Below are 16,160 nucleotides of genomic sequence, written 5' to 3' on the forward strand. Positions count from 1 at the left end.
GGGGGTAGTCCCCATATAACCCCCTTTTTATACCCTTCACCACGCTGTGGTACAGGGTATTATGTCTTTGTGCATATGTTTGTAACAGGCAAAAATAATCGAGATAGACCCATGGTTCCTTTTGAGAATATGCAAAGAATCACTTTCTGAGTCGATTTACGCATGTCCGTCTGTCCGTCCGTCCGTCCGTCCGTCTGTCCATGTTAAATTGTAAACAAAGTACAGGTCGCATTTATGATCCGAATTGGATGAAATTTGGCATAGGTCACTTATTTGGCCCAAGGACGAACCCTATTGAAATTGGGAAAAATCGGTTCAGATTTAGATATAGCTCCCATATATATATTTAACCGATTTAATGTAAACAGTCCCTATATAACTTTCGATTTGCACGAAATTTAGTACAGCCTAATCATTTAGGTCTAGAATGATGTCTGCCAAGTTTCGTGAAAATCGGTCCAGATTTAGATATAGCTCCCATATATAGTTTCGTCCGATTTCATGTAAATGGTGCCCCAAAGTCCCTATATATCTTTTGATTTGCACGAAATTTGGCATAACGTACTGAATTAAGCCTAGAGTAATGTCTGCCAAGTTTCGTGAAAATCGGTCCAGATTTAGATATAGCTCCCATATATAGTTTCGTCCGATTTCATGTAAATGGTGCCCCAAAGTCTCTATATATCTTTCGATTTGCACGAAATTTGGCATAACGTACTGAATTGAGTCTAGAATGGTGTCTGCCCAGTTTCAAGAAAATCGGTCCAGATTTAGATATAGCTCCCATATATAGTTTCGTCCGATTTCATGTAAATGGTGCCCCAAAGTCCCTATATATCCTTCGATTTGCACGAAATTTGGCATAACGTACTTAATTGGGCCTAGAATGATGTCTGCCAAGTTTCATGAAAATCGGTCCCGATTTAGATATAGCTCACATATATAGTTTCGTCCGATTTAATGTAAATGGGGCCCCAAAGTCCCTATATATCTTTCGATTAGCACGAAATTTGGTACAGCCTAATCATTTAGGTCTAGAATGATGTCTGTTAAGTTTCGTGAAAATCAGTCCAGATTTAGATATAGCTCCCATATATAATTTCGTCCGATTTAATGTAAATAGGCCCCCAAAGTCCCTATATATCTTTCGATTTGAACGAAATTTGGCACAACGTACTGAATTGAGCCTAGAGTGATGTCTGCCAAGTTTCGATAAAATCGGTCCATATTTCTATATAGCTCCCACATATAGTTTCGTCCGATTTCATGTAAATGGTTCACCAAAGTCGCTATATATCTTTCGATTTGCACGAAATTTGGCATAACGTACTGAATTGAGCCTAGAGTGATGTCTGCCTTGTTTCGTGAAAATCGGTCCAGATTTAGATATAGCTCCATTTTATTATAGATTGATTTGGAACAAAACGTTCTAAAGTTAGTATAACCTAACCTGTGACAAGTTTGTTTGAAATCGCTTAATATGTGGATATAGCTTACATATATTTTTTCGCCCGATATCAAGCAAATTGGGCATCATACTCCTCATGTTAGTCAGATTGACATCAAATTTTGCACAACGTACAAAATTGAGCATAGAATTACGTAGTTGCGTTTTCTAGAAGTACAGACATAGTCAACCGGATGACCTATTTATATTTGTTTGAAGTCGATTTACACACTTTATGGACAAATCTAGGTAGATTCACATTTAGATAAATATCACATATTTTATTTCATCCAATTTCATGTTAATAGTCCTGTTTAATGTACCCATAGTGGTGAAGGGTATCCTAGAGTCGGCCCCGTCCGACTTTACTACTTTCCTTACTGGTTTATATTAAAATAGTTATCTGATTTGTTCCGCGTTTTGAGTTTGGCTCTGAGACTCTGTTGTAATCATTTCACCTGCGGAGGATAGCGAGATAAAAAATTAGAACGTAAGGTTCGATAATGAACTATAGCCGCATTTAGACCTAGTCTCTATTGGGAGGTTCCAGAAGGATTGAACCGATTTTCCCATCTTCGAATTTGAACTAAGTTTGGAGAAATAAGTAATAAGTGTTAAAGTGTATACACCCTCATTAGCCATAATGACGATAAATTTCTGAAATTTGTATTAAGGTTTACATAATCCGTATTTTTAAACCTGTAAGGAAAGTAGTAAAGTCGGACGGGGCCGACTATATGATATCCTTCACCACTTTGGGTATATTCAACAGATGAATCTTAACAGACGTCGCGTTTTTAAAGGACCGGTAAAATGAAATTGGATCCATAAACATGTCATTCTGCAATCGATACTAAATTTTTCATTTGGTCAGATATAGAAGCAAATCTAGATATATATAGGAACTTTGGTGCACCATTTACATTAAATCGGACGAAAATATATATGCGAGCTATATCAAAATCTGAACCGATTTTCACGAAACTTAACAGACATCATTCTATACCTAATTCATTACGTTGTGCCAAATTTCGTTCAAATCGAAAGATATATGGGACTTTGGTGCACCATTTACATTAAATCGGACGAAAATATATGTGGGAGCTATGTGTAAATCTTAACCGATTTTCAGGAAACTTAACACACATCATTCTAGACCTAATTCATTACGCTGTGCCAAATTTCGTTCAAATCGAAAAATATATATAGACTTTGGTGTATCATTTACATTAAATCGGACGAAAATATAAATGGGAGCTATATCTAAATCTGAACCGATTTTCACGAAACTTAACACAGATCATTCTAGACCTAATTCATTACGCTGTGCCAAAGAGACTTTGGTGCACCATTTACATTACGAAAATATATATATGGGAGCTATATCTAAATCTGAACCGATTTTCCACAATTTAAATAGGGTTCGTCCTTGCGCCAAATAAGTGACCTATGTCAAATTTATTCCAAATCGGATCATAAATGCGACCTGCACTTTGTTCACAAAAATACATGGACGGACGCACGGACGGACCGACGGACATGCGTAAATCGACTCAGTAAGTGATACTATGCATATTCACAAAAGGAACCATGGGTCTATCTCGATTCCTTTTGCCTGTTACAAACATATGGACACAGACATAATACCCTGTACCACAGTGTGGTGAAGGGTTTAAAAATCCACGCCTATTGTAAGTCGTTAAAAAAGTATTTTTAAAAAATTCTCACCTTTTTTTGAAAAAATAAATATTTAAAAAAACACTTTATTCAAATACTTACTTAGTCAAACGATCAAATCCCATTCCTTCAAAAAATTTTGTAGCTGCTGTAATAAAATCGAATGGAACATATCGCCTTTCATTCAATTCATGTTTAAGATTGGGCAATTTTTTGTCAGGATAAGGATTGCCGAAAACAGAATCTTTTTTCCAGGCTTCATAGAAGGCCTGTTCCATGAGATGATGTGGAATGAGTCCTGTCGAAGGAATAATATCATCACCATATTTATTCCACAGTGATTGCCTCAATTGGCTATGTAGTTGGCGATACAAAGGTCCAATGGCCTCCATAACATTTTCGAATTCTTCCAACATTTTGCCATCCTCATATTGGGAATACCAAACACTGGATGCTGGCATAGTCACTGTGGACATATTCTGATAATATTGAATATACACGTTGAGAGCATGTTTCACATCGCCGGGTAATCGATTACGCCACTCACTCCAATACCATTTGATTTCATCCAAATCTTTACTATTGCTTATAATCGGTTTGATGTTGCGTATGTACGAGACAAGATCCGATGGTGGTGGATGGGTTTTATTGGCCGCATCACGTTGATACATAAATCGATATTTACCAATACTCTTCAGACGTTTTGTGGCCACAATGAATTCATTGGTGGTGGCATGGCGTGCATGGGTAAGTTCACGAATTAAAATTTCAAATTGCCTCCTCAAAAGTGGACTTTGAAATTCCGACCAATCAAATTGTTCCATTATATCCAAATAGGGTATTAATTCTTTCCATATCAAAAGTTCCGGCTGGATATCGTCATAACTGTGGAATTGGAAAATTTCATGTGAGCTTTGTCGATAGAGTATGTCCATGGTCTCCATTAATTGCAGGGCACACATTTCCGTACGACATTTTGTGGGACTTGGTGTTTGTAATGCCCCAGTGAACAGAGTAATTAGTGAACACTAAAATTGGAATTAAAATTTTTAATAAAATATTTATTTTTGTTTTATTTTTTTATATCAAAATTACCGCCAGAAGAATGTATGCCGAACGACCCATGTTTTTTCGTTTAGGGTAGTTTAAAGACTAATCCAAAATTTGGGTGTTTGGCTGCTTTGGTCGGTGAGTTTCCGTTGATAACCTTTGCTGAAATATTTAGAAATATATGGCAAATTATTAGCTAAATTGTATCAAGGTCATTGGATGCTTTTTTTTTAATTTGCAAAATTTAAATAAATTTTTGAGGTGTGAAACAGTGACAGTGGCTCCCATGCGAAAAGTTTTGACAGAAATATTTAGAAACCAGTAAGGGAAGTAGTAAAGTCGGTCTGGGCCGACTATATGATACCCTTTGCTACTTTCAAAGTCAGGAAAATCCCCATGAACATGCAGAATTACATCAAGTGTAAATATAAATACAGAAAAAACCACAAAATTTCTGTAAATACACTTGTCCTGAGTAAACAAATATATAAAAGAGGTTGCCAGAAATACTTCAACGTACAAAACATTCAATTATAGTAACTTCTGTACATTGTACAAAATTGCGTGCTGGTCGGCCAAACTTTGGGTCTTTAGTGCACAATTTACATTAAATCGGACGAAAATATATATGGGAGCTAAATCTAAATGATATATATGGGAGCGTAGGGGATTAAAGATACCAAGCAACGACTCTGATTGGCTTTAACATGGCGAAGTCCAGGCTTATCTTGGTCCCTCTTTCATCTCAATTTTGGACACTGACCTCCCCGCGGTGCCACCTGGGGAGCTATTCTTATCACCCGATGAAATAGTGAGCTAATATGTGCTGCGAGTTCACCCATAAGAACTATAAAAAAATGGGTTGAGGCGTCGGGTTAGTTGCCCACTCTCGGAAATCCCAACCTACTATGAAAAAGCTAAGAAACAGAAAACCAAACCCCACTAATGTTGTCGACCCCCGCAAACGCATAAAGGACCACGATCTGTGAATCTGCACTTGGAATATTATAGCTGACTTCGCGGCAGCAAAAAACATGGTAGTTAGCAGCACCAGATTCAAGCATCTCGATATACACAAAGCCACCTGGATCTCTCCTGATCAAGTAAAGAGAAATCAAATTGATCATGTTGTGATAGACGGAAGGCATTCATCCAGTGTTTTAGACGTCCGATCGATCCGAAGAGCGAATATCGATTCGGACCATTACCTTGTGGCAGTCTAGGTACGCACCCGTCTTAATGTAGCAGCAAAGGTGCGATCTCACACAACACGGAAACTCGACGTCGAAAAGCTGCAAATACAACAGGTAGCCGAGGCCTACTCCGCTCAACTTACCCTTCTGCTTGAAGAAAGCACTTTTTGTCCCGATAATAGTATAGAAGCACAATGACAAAGAATTGCCCACTCCCTACAAACTGCAGCAAAAAGAACAATTGGGTACCAAAAACCACCACCAAGAAACCCATGGTACGATCAGGAGTGTCGTAATGCTACTGATGTGAAAAACGCAGCGTATAGGGCAACCCTGCGGACAGTAGCAACACGTAATGTGATGGAGAATTATCGGGAGAAAAGGAGAGAGGAGAAACGTGTTTTTAGAAAAAAGAAGAAGAACAAGAAAAACGTGAGCGTGAGCAACTCGAGATGTACAGGAGTTTGGTGCAGGCACATCCTCCTGTAGAGATGCAGAAGGAAACCTGGTGACAGGTACAGACAGCGTGTTGAGGATCTGGAAGGAGCAGTTTGAAAAGCTTCTGGTATCAAATAGTAGCGGTGAAGGGGATACCCCAGAACCAATAAGAGATGATGGTATAGAGTGTATACCACCTAGCCAATATGAGGTTATAAAAGCAATTAATCGGCTCAAGAACAACAAAGCAGCAGGAGCCGATGGATTACCAGCCGAACTATACAAGACCGGCTGGTAGCATGCCCCAGCTGTGTTAGTACAATTTGGCTAGAAGAATGCATGTCCAATGATTGGAACCTCAGCATACTGTGTCCCGTGCACGAAAAAAGAGACAAGACGATATGTGCCAACTATAGAGGAATAAGTCTCCTTCCCATCACATATAAAGTGCTATCAAGTGTGCTGTGTGAACGACTGAAGCCAGTGGTCAATGACATTATTGGACCATACCAATACGGCTTCATACCTGGCAAATCCACCATTGACCAGATTTTCACTCTGCGCCAAATCCTGAAAAAGACCCACGAAAAACACATCGACACATACCACCTATTTGTCGACTATAAAGCCGCATCGACAGCCCTATCCGTTCAGAGGTGTTTAAAGCCATGTCTACGTTCGCCATTCCTGCAAAATTAATACGGCAATGCATGATAACTTTAAGTTGCAAAAGATCAGCAGTTAAAGTAGGAAAGGACCTATCGGAGCTCTTCAGTACCGAACGAGGATTCAGACAAGGTGACAGTTTGTCGTGTGATCTTTTTAACATCCTACTGAAAAAGGTCATACGAGACGCAAAGGTGAACAGAAATGGCACTCTATACACCAAACAACACATGTTACTCGCCTACGCCTACGGTGACATCGAAATAATGGGTCGAACATTGCGAGCGGTAACAGCCACCTTTGAACATATTGAAAAGGAGTCTGCCAAAGTGGGCCTGGCAGTAAACAGCGAGAAGACCAAGCTGATGGTATCAACGCGCAAGACGTCCAGTAGACTCGGACCAACTGTGGAACTTGTGAACTACAGCTTCGAGGTAGTTAAAGACTTTATATACCTTGGTACCGCCATAAATAAAACGAATGACATCAGTTTTGAAATTCGGAGGATTGTGATGGCCAACCGATGCTACTATGGTCTGAGCAAACAACTCAAAAGCAAGGCCACCTCCCGCCAGACCAAACTCACACTTTACAAGACGCTGATACTACCTGTGCTATTATATGGATCAGAAGCATGGGTATTTGCGCAAGCGGATGAGCTATATCTAAATCTGAACCGATTTTCTCGAAACTTAGGACATATAATTCTGGACCTAATTCAGTACCCTATACCAAATTTCGTGCAAATCGAAAGATATATAGGGTCTTTGGTGCCTCATTCACCCTAAATCGGACGAATATATCTGAACCGATTTTCTTCAATTTCAATAGAGATCGTCCTTGGGCCAAATAAGTGACTTGTGTCAAATTTCATCCAAATCGGATCTTAAATGCGACCTGTTTGCTTACAATTTAACATCTACAGACGGACGGATATGCATAAATGGACTCAGAAAGCGATTCAATGCATATTCTCAAAAAGAAAAAAAAAAACAGTAAGGAAAGTAGTAAAGTCGGACTGGGCCGACTATATGATACACTTCACAACTTTGGGTATATTTTACATATGTATCCTAACAGACGCGTTTTGTTATAAATCTATATCTGAACCGATTTCCGGGAAACTTTCAGAGACTAAATTATATAACATCAGTACATTGTGTCAATCGGCCTAGCTATGGATCTTTTCACGAAGCTTAGCAACATCATTCTACACTTATTTCAGTACCCTATACCAAAATTCGTGCAAATCGAAAGATGTATAGGATCTTTGGTGCACCAAATACCTTAATTCGGATGAAAATACATATGGGAGCTATACCTAAACCTGAACCGATTTTCACGAAACTTGGCAGACATCATTCCCGATCATATTCATAACTCTGTGTCAAATTTCATGCACATCAAAAGATTTCCAGGGACTTTAGTGGACTATTTACCTAAAATCGGGCGAAGCTATATATGGGAGCTATATCTAAATCTGAACCGATTTTCACGAAACTTTGCACATATCATTCTAGACTTAATTTAGTACTTTGTGCCAAATTTCGTGCAAATCGAAAGATATATAGGGACTTTGGTGCACAATTAACCTTAAATCGGACGAAGATATATATGGGAGCTATATCTAAATCTGAACCGATTTTCACGAAACTTGGCAAACATCATTCTAGATCTTATTTATTACACTGTGCCAAATTTCGTGCAAGTCAAAAGATTTCCAAGGACTTTAGTGGACTATTTACCTAAAATCGGGCGAAGCTATATATGGGAGCTATATCTAAATCTGAACCGATTTTCACGAAACTTTGCACATATCATTCTAGACTTAATTTAGTACTTTGTGCCAAATTTCGTGCATATCGAAAGATATATAGGGACTTTGGTGCACCATTTACCATAAATCGGACGAAGATATATATGGGAGGAATATCTAAATCTGAACCGATTTTCGCGAAACTTTGCACACATCATTCGTGACCTTATTCATTACGCTGTGCCAAATTTCGTACAAATCGAAAGGTATATAGGGACTTTGCTGCACCATTTACCTTAAATCGGACGAAAATAAATATGGGAGCTATATCTAAATCTGAACCGATTTTCTCCAATTTCAATAGGGTTCGTCCTTGGGCCAAACAAATGAGCTGTGCCAAATTTCATCCATTTCGGATCATAAATGCGACCTGTACTTTGTTTACAATTTAACATGGGCAGACGGACAAACGGACGAACGACTTAGAAAGTGATTCTATGCATATTCTAAAAGGAACCATGGGTCTATTATTTTTGCCTGTTACAAACATATGCACAAAGACATAATACCCTGTACCACAGTGTGGTGAAGGGTATAAAAATCACGTCTATTGCGAAACCTTGAAAAAAATTTAATCCATGTTCCTCGAATTTTTTATTTCAAAAATGTCCACAATTTATTATATTAACATAAACCTGGAAGCTTTTAGAATTATTTTAACCATGGATTTATTAACAATTTTTTTTATTTTTGAGAATTTTGAAAATTTTTAAATCACGCCTTTGCTGCTGAACGCCATATATCGACATCAGTTTTTAAACAGCGACGAAAATCATAATCCATTATACCCAATGATAAGGGTGAATTGGCCGCCTTGAAAATATGTAAACCGCGGCCAATTTTTATAACAATACCCGTATTTAACGCAACCTTTCGATCATGCAAGTGATTATCCCGATCCACAACGAGTTCAATACCTCTTGCACGTAAATTCGTTTGTAGATCTCGAAAATAACTATCGTATCGTACACGATTCGTAACCAATTTTATGAATTTCAGATGGGGACACTTTTTGACAGCCATTTCTAAAAATATTATGAAATTTTCCAATTGATAGATTTGCTGGAAATATGGTTCTTCTAAATAGATTTCATTAACTTCGCCATCGAAATATTTTCCAATCATTGTTTCATAGCTATGGCCTTCAGAATTTTCGTGTATACGAATCGATTCTAAAAATTCTCCAGTTTTTAAAAGTTGAGCTATTTGACGGTCGACTTTTTTGGATCGTTGAATATATTGGCCAATGTGTTCGTAATATCGTTTTGCAATCTTTGAATTTCTTTCGATGTGAAGAAATTCCCTTAACAGTTCAAGGCCCAGTTGATAGTAGTGTTGTGATTGTAGCAAACGTTTGTCACGCTCACAATGAACGGCCTTCATTAGAACGTCTTTGGGATTCATTTGGATTTTGATAAAAAAAAAATTAGTTCGTGAAATAAAAAAATAAAATATTTTTTTTTTTACAGAAATGACAATTTAAAATATTCGTAAACGGGGAAAAAAGTACTATGAAGTTTTTAATGGGACCCACACACAAAAGTCCCTGCCTGTTGATAGTCCTTGGAAAAATATATTTTAAAAATAGTTGATAGTCATTGAGAAATCATTAAAAAACCACGTCTTAAGAAAATATTTTTTTAAAATCCACGTCTGGCGAAAATAATTTTTTTAAAAATCCGCGCCTGTTGATGAGAAAATATTTTTTTTAAAAAATCCAGCTATAACTAAATCTGAACCGATTTTCGCGAAACTTGGCACACATCATTATAGACTGAATTCAGTATGTTGTGCTAAATTTCGTGCAATTCGAAAGATATATAGAGGCTTTGGTGCATCATTTACCTTAAATCAGACGAAAATATATATGGGAGCTATATCTAAATCTAAACCGATTTTCACCACACTTGACACACATCATTCTAGGCTTAATTCAGTATGTTGTGCCAAATTTCGTGCAAATCTAAAGATATATAGGGACTTTGTTGCACCATGTACCTTAAATCGGATGAAAAGATATATGGGAGCTATATCAAAATCTTAACCGATTTGCACGAAACTTGGCACACATCATTCTAGGCTCAATTCAGTAGGCTGTGCCAAATTTCGTGCAAATCGAAAGATATATAGGGACTTTGGTGCACAATGTACCTTAAATCGGACGAAAAGATATATGGGAGCTATGTCAGAATCTAACCCGATTTGCAGTAGGCTGTGCTAAATTTCGTGCAAATCGAAAGATATATAGGGACTTTGGTGCACCACTTACCTTAAATCGGACGAAAACATATATGGGAGCTATATCTAAATCTTAACCGATTTGCACGAAACTTAGCACATATCATTCTAGGCTTAGCTCAGTACGCTGTGCCAAATTTCGTGCAAATCGAAAGATATATAGAGACTTTGGTGCTCCATTTACCTTAAATCGGACGAAAATATATATAGGATATATATCTAAATTTGAACCGATTTTCCCAATTTCAATAGGGTTCGTCCTTGGGCCAAATAAATGAGCTGTGCCAAATTTCACCCAATTCGAATCATAAATGCGACCTGTGCTTTGTTTACAATTTAACATGGACAGACAGACGAATGGACCGATGTACATGGCGAAATCGAATTAAAAAGTGATTCTGCATATTCTCAAAAGGAACCATGTGTCTATCTTGTTTCCTTTTGCCTGTTTCAAACATATGCACAAAGACATACTACCCTGTACCACAGTGTGGTGAAGGGTATAAAAAAATCCACTCCTGTTCTTCAGAAAATATTTAAAAAACCTAGCCTCTAAATAGTCCTTCAGAAAATATGTGAAAAAATACAAAATTTAAAAAGAAATCCAAATTGGATTTCAAAATTTGTTTATTAATTTATTTAAAACATATAAATTCCCTTTAAACGGCATTCTGATTTATCTGCGAATCGGCACAATCTGGAATAATGAAAAACTCCTTATATTAATTTTCCCTAAAACTCAATACTTTAGTACTTACGATCACGTGATTGCCAACCCACAGTTATGTTGTTTGCCATATTTTCACCAGTTATCCATGTTTTAAGTGGGTCATAATAATCCAAAAAAGCAGAGCCATCCAACTTTGTGACATTGGCAATTTCTTGCCAGGTTTTTGTAGCTCCAGCGGACATAATTTTCCTGGGTTATAGCAAACAAAATTTCAAAATTAAGTAATCGATCAGAAAGTATCACAATTCCCTATTAATTACCTGAGGATATCTCCAGCCTTGTGGTTACCTGCAAAATCACATTTGAACAAAGACTTTTCAGGATCACCAGGATTATATTCTCCAATTTCCAAGCATAAGTCACGATAAATTTGATAACCCAAAAATTCTCCAAATAGTTTTCTGAAAGGGGAAAATATGCCTTAACTGTTTATATTTTCAAAATATATTTCGCAATACCTAGTGCTACGGGTCTCCTCAACCAAGCCCTCATAGAATCTATGGGGCATATCATAGGCCATGGGATCTGTTGGTTCCTCCGCTGGACCCACACCCATATACTTTGCCATAAGATTCCAATAGTGGCAATTGTATTCCGCAGGTTTAATATTCCCATCAATTATATCGATCCAAAGTTTCTCATGTACAAAATACATGGGTATGGACAGCAGGGCATGGACGGCCTGTACCATTAATGTTTAAATAAATGTTAAAAATACAAAAAAAAAAAAAAAAAATCTTCATGTCATACCATTCGAAACAAAAAATTCAAATTCATTTCATTGTCGTAATTGTATTCGGTCAAGAGGTGCAATTGTTGTTGCAAGTGTTTGGGTGTCGATGCGGAAAGTATTACCGCCTCAGCTATTGCATTACTAAAACCAGGACAAGCTTCTCGATTCAATCCCACAGTTAGGTTATTTTTCAAAAGTGCATATTCGACATGAGCAATATCGCCATGAGTTGTGAGTAATTTTTTGTAATTAACTTTCGGACAATAATTCAGCTCGATTTCACCATGTGTATAAATATACGATTTGCATTCCGGTCCCCCCTTGTGATCTTCAATTTCGTAAAAGTGATCACGTTTTAGTTCTCTAAAACAAAAAACGAATTATAGAAATTAATATTTCAAAAAATATTTTCATCTCTGATGATAGTTCTTAATAAAATATTATAAAAAATCCATGCCTGATGATAGTCTATAAGACAATATTATAAAAAAATCCACGTCTGTGATAGTATTTAAGAAAATATTTTCCAAAAAAAAAACACGCCTGTTGATAGTCCTTGAGAATATATTTTTAAACCAGTAAGGAAAGTAGTAAAGACGGGCTTCGCCGCCTATATGATACCCTTCACCACTTTGGGTATATTCTACATATGTACCCTAACAGACGACGCGTTTTTGTTATATATCTATATCTGAACCGATTTCGGGGAAACTTGTCAGAGACTAATTTATATTACATCAGTACCTTGTGTCAATCGGCCTAGATATGGATCTTTTCGCGAAGCTTAGCAAAAAAACCAAAAAAAAAAAAAAAAAAAAAACAACACCCTACACCAAAATTCATGCAAATCGAAAGGTATATAGGGACTTTGGTACACCAGTTACATAAAATCGGACGAAAATATATGTGGGAGCTATATCAAAATCTGAACCGATGTTCACGAAACCTTGCACACATCATTCTAGACTTCATTCAGTACGCTTTGTCAAAATTCGTGCAAATTAAAAGATTTCTAGGGACTTTGGTGCTCCAATTACCTAAAATCGGCCGAAACTATATATGGGAGCTGTATCTAAATCGGAACCAATATTCACGAAACTGTGCACACATCATTCTAGACTTAATTTAGTACGCTGTGCCAATTTGCGTGCAAATGGAAAAATATATAGGGACTTTGGTACACAATTTACCTTAAATTTGACGAAGAGATATATGGGAGCTATATCTAAATCTGAACCGATTTTCACGAAACTTGGCAGACATCATTCTAGATCTTATTCATTACGCTGTGCCAAAATTCGTGCAAATCAAAAGATTTCCAGGGACTTTCGTGGACTATTTACCTAAAATCGGGCGAAGCTATAAATGGGAGCTATATCTAAATCTGATCCGATTTTCACGAAACTTTGCACACATCATTCTAGACTTAATTTAGTACGCTGTGTCAATTTTCGTGCAATTCGAAAGATATATTGGGACTTTGGTACACAATTTACCTTAAATCGGACGAAGATATATATGGGAACTATATCTAAATCTGAACCGATTTTTACGAAACTTGGCGGATATCATTCTAGACCTTATTCATTACACTGTGCTAAATTTCGGGCAAATCAAAAGATTTTCAGCGACTTTCGTGGACTATTTACCTAAAATCGGGCGAAGATATATATGGGAACTATATCTAAATCTGAACCGATTTTTACGAAACTTTGCACACATCATTCTAGACCTTATTCATTACGCTGTGCCAAATTTCGTGCAAATCGAAAGATATATAGGGACTTTGGTGTACCATTTACCTCAAATCGGATATGGGAGCTATATCGACATCTGAACCGATTTTTCCCAATTTCAATAGGCTTTGTCCTTGGGCCAAACAAGTGAGCTGTGCCAAATTTCATCCAATTCGGATCATAAATGCGACCTGTACTTTGTTTACAATTTAACACCAACAGACGGACAGACGGACGGACATGCATAAATCGACTCAGAAAGTGATTCTATGGATATTCTCAAAAGGAACCATGGGTATATCTCGATCATTTTCGCATGTTACAAACATATGCACAAAGACATAATACCCTGTACCACAGTGTGGTGAAGGGTATACAAATCTAAGTCTTTTAAATTAAAAAAAACATTGTTGATAGTCTTTTCAAAAATCCAACCCTGTTGATTGTCCTTGAGCTATTTTCTTAAAAAATACCCGCCTGTTTAAAGTCCTTTGGAAACTATTCTTTAAGAAGTTGCGTGATTTACTTACTCCGAAAATGCTGGAAAACCCATAGATTCAAAAAATCCACCACTCATCTCGATTAAATCCATTGGTTTCCATCTCTTCCCTCTGAGCTCCGGTAAGAGGTTGGGCATTTTCTTATGCGGATAGGGATTTTCTAAAATCGATTCCTTCTTCCACGACTGATAGAGAGCCTGTTCTAAAAAGTGGTGGGGTATCAATCCTGAAGTAGGTATTATTTCAGGTCCATATTTCATCCTCAAAGCTTCTCTCAAATGGCCATGTAATTCTCTGTAAAGCGGTTCAATTGTTTTCATATATTCTTCCAAATTTTCGAGAAAATTCGGATTATCATAACGTTCATACCAAATGGCTGATGGCCTTGCCGAAGCTTCCATTGACAAATTTCGATAATAATCTACATAGAAATTCAAGGCATTTTTAATTTCTTCCGGCAAATGATTACGCCACTCACGCCAATACCACATTATTTCATCGGGATCATTGCTATTGGTAATAATCGGTTTTATATGTCGTATATAGGATATTAATTTACATTTGTTGGGCCTGCTACGATCGCAGGTGAATTTTTGTTTTCCCACTGTTCTCAAAATGTAAGTGTGTCTTCGGAATTTCATTGAAATTTCGGGATATTTTAGATCGCGTAATAATATTTCAAATTGTCGCTTTAGCAGAGGATCTGCAAAATTATGGCAATCGAATTTTCGCATTGATGCCAAAAGCGGTAGTAAATCATTGCGCAGTGCCACTTCCGCTCCCACCTCGAAATCGGGATATAAACTTAATTTCTTTGCCGTTTGATGATATTTCAAATCCAGCGTCTCCATCAGCTGTTGGGCACATGACTCACTTAAACATTCTGCCCAAATGGTGGGGAAAAAATATAGTCCTAATAACTGAAACAATGAGGGAAATATTTCAGATTTTTTTTGTAAAACATGGTTTGAGAAATTCATTTACCGCGCAAAACCAAAATCTCATTGCGTCCCGTTTGTATTGATTTCAAAATAACAACTGAAATTTAAATTTTATTCATTTTTTGTTTGTTTTTGAAATCTGTATGTAAAAATTTATTAAATCAACAAACACAAAATATTATCAAAAACTGAAATGCCGGTCTTATCGCCTTTTGCAAACGTCACACCTTATCAAAGAATTGAGCCTGTATTTGCTTTCTCCCACTGGACAATTGATATACGAGTTGGTTAAAAAACGTAGGCCATTACTTATGCTCAAAAGGCCGGATTTTTCGTATATTAAGTTAATTTTTATGAAAGCCGCTTTTTAAAATATAAAAATTTAAAGACTATCAACAGTCGTGGATTTTTTAAAAAAATATTTGATCAAGGACTATCAACAGGCGTTGATTTTTTTAATATTTTCTCAAGGACTATCAACAGGCGTAGATTTTTTTTCTCAAGGACTACCAACTGGCATTGAGTTTTTTCAAGGACTACCAACTGGCATGGTTTTTTTAAAAATAATTTCTCAAAGGCTATCAATAGGCGTGGACCTTTAAAAAAATATTTTCTCAAGGACTATCACTTTCTTCAACAATATTTTCTAAAGTTTAACCTCTGGCGGTTAGTTCTTAATATATGTTATCATTTACCAAAAGCTTGGGTATTTTTTTACCAGAATATCCATAAGGCCAAAGACTAGCGCATATCTTTGAAAATATGTCTATATGCCTTCAATGGTAATAAGCACGAAGCAACACAAATTTTATGTTTTTAAACCTAATTTGAATTTCCAAACATTTCAGATTCAGATATATTGATATAGGCTTATCACAAAATGTGCTTAGACGCAACCCAATGCCATAGTTTCCAAAAAACTCTTTTCAGGGTCACCAAGGCATCGGCACTTGGGTATTGATAAGACGTCATTAGTCTACGAGTATGTATAATCG

At 36.8% G+C, this 16,160-nt stretch overlaps 3 protein-coding genes across 3 annotated transcripts in view; all 3 read right to left on the reverse strand.

Moving 5' to 3' along the window:
* Nucleotides 1-3,226: 3,226 nt before the first annotated feature.
* LOC133334502 (angiotensin-converting enzyme-like) lies at nt 3,227-4,249 on the reverse strand (the record flags this gene model as incomplete). Its single annotated transcript, XM_061542818.1, has 2 exons — nt 4,220-4,249; nt 3,227-4,152 (listed from the first exon to the last, which is right to left on the reverse strand). Coding segments are annotated over exons 1-2 (956 nt in total), but the record flags the coding sequence as incomplete, so codon positions are not given.
* Nucleotides 4,250-9,001: 4,752 nt separating this feature from the next.
* Nucleotides 9,002-9,691, reverse strand: LOC133334498 (MIT domain-containing protein 1-like). Its single transcript, XM_061542816.1, has one exon. It carries the CDS (start codon nt 9,689-9,691, stop codon nt 9,002-9,004), a length of 690 nt encoding a protein of 229 aa, XP_061398800.1.
* Nucleotides 9,692-11,184: 1,493 nt separating this feature from the next.
* The window catches only part of LOC133334501 (angiotensin-converting enzyme-like), a 44,561-nt gene continuing 39,585 nt past the window's right edge, over nt 11,185-16,160 (reverse strand). Inside the window, exons 2-8 of the mRNA XM_061542817.1 lie at nt 15,209-15,262; nt 14,255-15,107; nt 12,006-12,351; nt 11,714-11,937; nt 11,516-11,656; nt 11,284-11,444; nt 11,185-11,222 (exon numbers count right to left, since the gene is read on the reverse strand). Coding sequence (XP_061398801.1) covers nt 11,185-11,222; nt 11,284-11,444; nt 11,516-11,656; nt 11,714-11,937; nt 12,006-12,351; nt 14,255-15,107; nt 15,209-15,262 — 1,817 coding nt within the window. The remainder of the gene's footprint in view (nt 11,223-11,283; nt 11,445-11,515; nt 11,657-11,713; nt 11,938-12,005; nt 12,352-14,254; nt 15,108-15,208; nt 15,263-16,160) is intronic.

The sequence above is a fragment of the Musca vetustissima genome, unplaced genomic scaffold, assembly GCF_032173495.1.
Source record: "Musca vetustissima isolate MV318-11 ecotype Yass unplaced genomic scaffold, APGP_CSIRO_Mvet_v1 utg48451, whole genome shotgun sequence".
Classification (NCBI taxonomy): Eukaryota; Metazoa; Arthropoda; class Insecta; order Diptera; family Muscidae; genus Musca; species Musca vetustissima.

Excerpts from the sequence above, each read along its gene's own strand:
- LOC133334498 (XM_061542816.1), bottom strand. The coding sequence starts at position 9,691 with ATGAATCCCAAAGACGTTCTAATGAAGGCCGTTCATTGTGAGCGTGAC.